The 2186-nt window shown below is 52.1% G+C and overlaps 1 protein-coding gene across 1 annotated transcript in view; it reads left to right on the top strand.

Annotated features, from left to right (window-relative positions):
- Window positions 1–1014: 1014 nt before the first annotated feature.
- LOC102033908 (fibroblast growth factor receptor 1) overlaps window positions 1015–2186 on the top strand; it is a 14952-nt gene continuing 13780 nt past the window's right edge. The window contains exon 1 of the mRNA XM_031064497.1: window positions 1015–1158. Coding sequence (XP_030920357.1) covers window positions 1062–1158 — 97 coding nt within the window. The 5' untranslated portion in view covers window positions 1015–1061. The remainder of the gene's footprint in view (window positions 1159–2186) is intronic.

Raw genomic sequence — 2186 nt, 5'->3', positions numbered from 1 at the left:
ATCCTAAGGAAAGGATTTTCCATAAAGCGTGTCTGTGACAGTGGGGGTGCTCCAGCCCATCTTTGGGGCTCCCTGAGCTGGGGAGGAGCTCAGTGCTGCTCCCCCAGCAGAGCCAGGCTGAGGATGGCACCTGGCTGGGATGGCAGCTTGGCTTTGCCCTTCTCCCAGCTCCAGACCAGCATCCCCGAGTTCCTTTTCCCCAGCCAGAAGGCAGCACTGTCCCTTTTTGCCATCTCTCTGGTTTTGGGAGCAGGGCTGCAGCCATCGCCCCTGGGCCACGTGCCACGTGTCACAAGTGGCTCCAGACGTGCCCTGCATGCCAGGGCTCCTGCCAGGACGCTGGGGCAATGCAGCCACGTCACAGCTCCCAGCTCTGTGCAGGGTGTCCTGGAGGGACACAGGCTCAGCCAGGACATGGCTGGTGCCAGCACAGTGCCAGCAGGGCTGAAATGCAGCACTGTGGAAATAAACCAGATTCCAGCTGGGCTCTAGCAGGGTTTGCCATGAGGAGCCACAGCTGGGGCTGGCAGGGACAGGGCTGAAATTTGGAGAGCCCCCGTGGCCAGAGGGACCTGGGCAGTGCCCAGCAGAGGCACTGAGGCTCTCCCAGAGGAGATCACTGGGTCAGCAGCACCCACAGAGTGCCCTGGGTGCAGCACTCCAGGCTGCAGCTGCCCTGTGCCCACCTCAGACCCCACTGGTCGTGGGGAGCAGCAGGGTCTGACCCCCAGGGCCAGCCAGGGAAGCAGCTCCTGCATGAGGAACAAGGCTGCTCTGTTCCCTGCACACACAGGGGCCACCAGGGAGGGTGTCCCCACCAGCCCATGGACAACATCTGCTCAGCACAGCTGGCTCTGTGTGGCCAGAGCTGGCTCTGTCCCTCCTGGGACAGCTGGGAGCGATTACAGCCCCTCTGCAGGGAAGGACCAAGGTGACCTCAAAGGGAGATTTGTGTCCTGCCCGTGCCAGGGGTTGAACACGAGCAGGGCCTGGGGTTCTGCAGGCTGCAGGTAACTGGCTCTGTGCCCCCCCAGGTCCGCCAGGCAACCTGGAGCATCATCATGGACTCGGTGGTGCCATCTGATAAGGGCAACTACACCTGCATCGTGGAGAACAAGTATGGCAGCATCAACCACACCTACCAGCTGGATGTTGTGGGTGAGTGCAGGGGGCTGGGGGCTCACCCCACACCCTCAGCCCTCCCAAACACCACCCTGTAGGGTCGGGTGGGTTCTACCCCACCATCCCCGTGGCCTCCTGCCCCAGTCTGGGCAGCGAGAGCTTCACCCCACCCTGTTCTGGAGGTTTTTAATTGTGGTGAAAATCATTTGATAGACCGGACAGAAACTTTTTCTAATCGCCTTATTAGCCATAATTCCCAGCTGGGAAGGCTGGTCTGAGCAGTTCCACATGTGGAGCTGCTCTAAATGCCAGTAAATGAACCATTAAAAATGTGATTTAATTTGATTACACTGAGCAAACTGAAGGGAACAGTCCGCGAGGTGAACAAAGGGGTTTGTTAATGCTGACTCACCACAGTGGCAGCCCCTTTGTGAGCAGCCAGGACCCTCCATAGGTTTGGTTGCTCTCTGACCCTGCCCAAGAGGTGCTGATGTCCCTGTCCCGCAGGGGTTTCACCTGTCCCCCGTCCTGCATGCTGTCACCCCACTGCAGGCAGGCTCCTGGGCGAGGGCACACTAATGCTGAGTTGGGTGCATTGGTGCCCACCTCAGCCAGGGGTCCTGGGCATGGGGGGCTGCAGGGTGCCCCCAGGATGGGCAGCAGCCACCCCAGACCCCGCTGTAAGGTGCCCCACTGTGGTGGTGTTCACAGGGGGCCCAGGACGAAAGAAGAGATGAGAATCTTGATTCCGTGTTTCCATAAATCAGAGGGCTGATTTCTTATTTTATTTATATTATATTATATTATATTATATTATATTATATTATATTATATTATATTATATTATATTATATTATATTATATTATATTATATTATATTATATTATATTATATTATATTATATTATATTATATTATATTATATTATATTATATTATATTATATTATATTATATTATATTATATTATATTATATTATATTATATTATATTATATTATATTATATTATATTATATTATATTATATTATATATTATATTATATTATATTATATTATATTATATTAT

Source organism: Geospiza fortis, unplaced genomic scaffold (genome assembly GCF_000277835.1).
Source record: "Geospiza fortis unplaced genomic scaffold, GeoFor_1.0 scaffold371, whole genome shotgun sequence".
NCBI classification, from domain to species: domain Eukaryota; kingdom Metazoa; phylum Chordata; class Aves; order Passeriformes; family Thraupidae; genus Geospiza; species Geospiza fortis.
The sequence above is the reverse complement of the archived record's forward strand: the minus strand, read 5'-3'. Positions and strand labels throughout refer to the sequence as shown.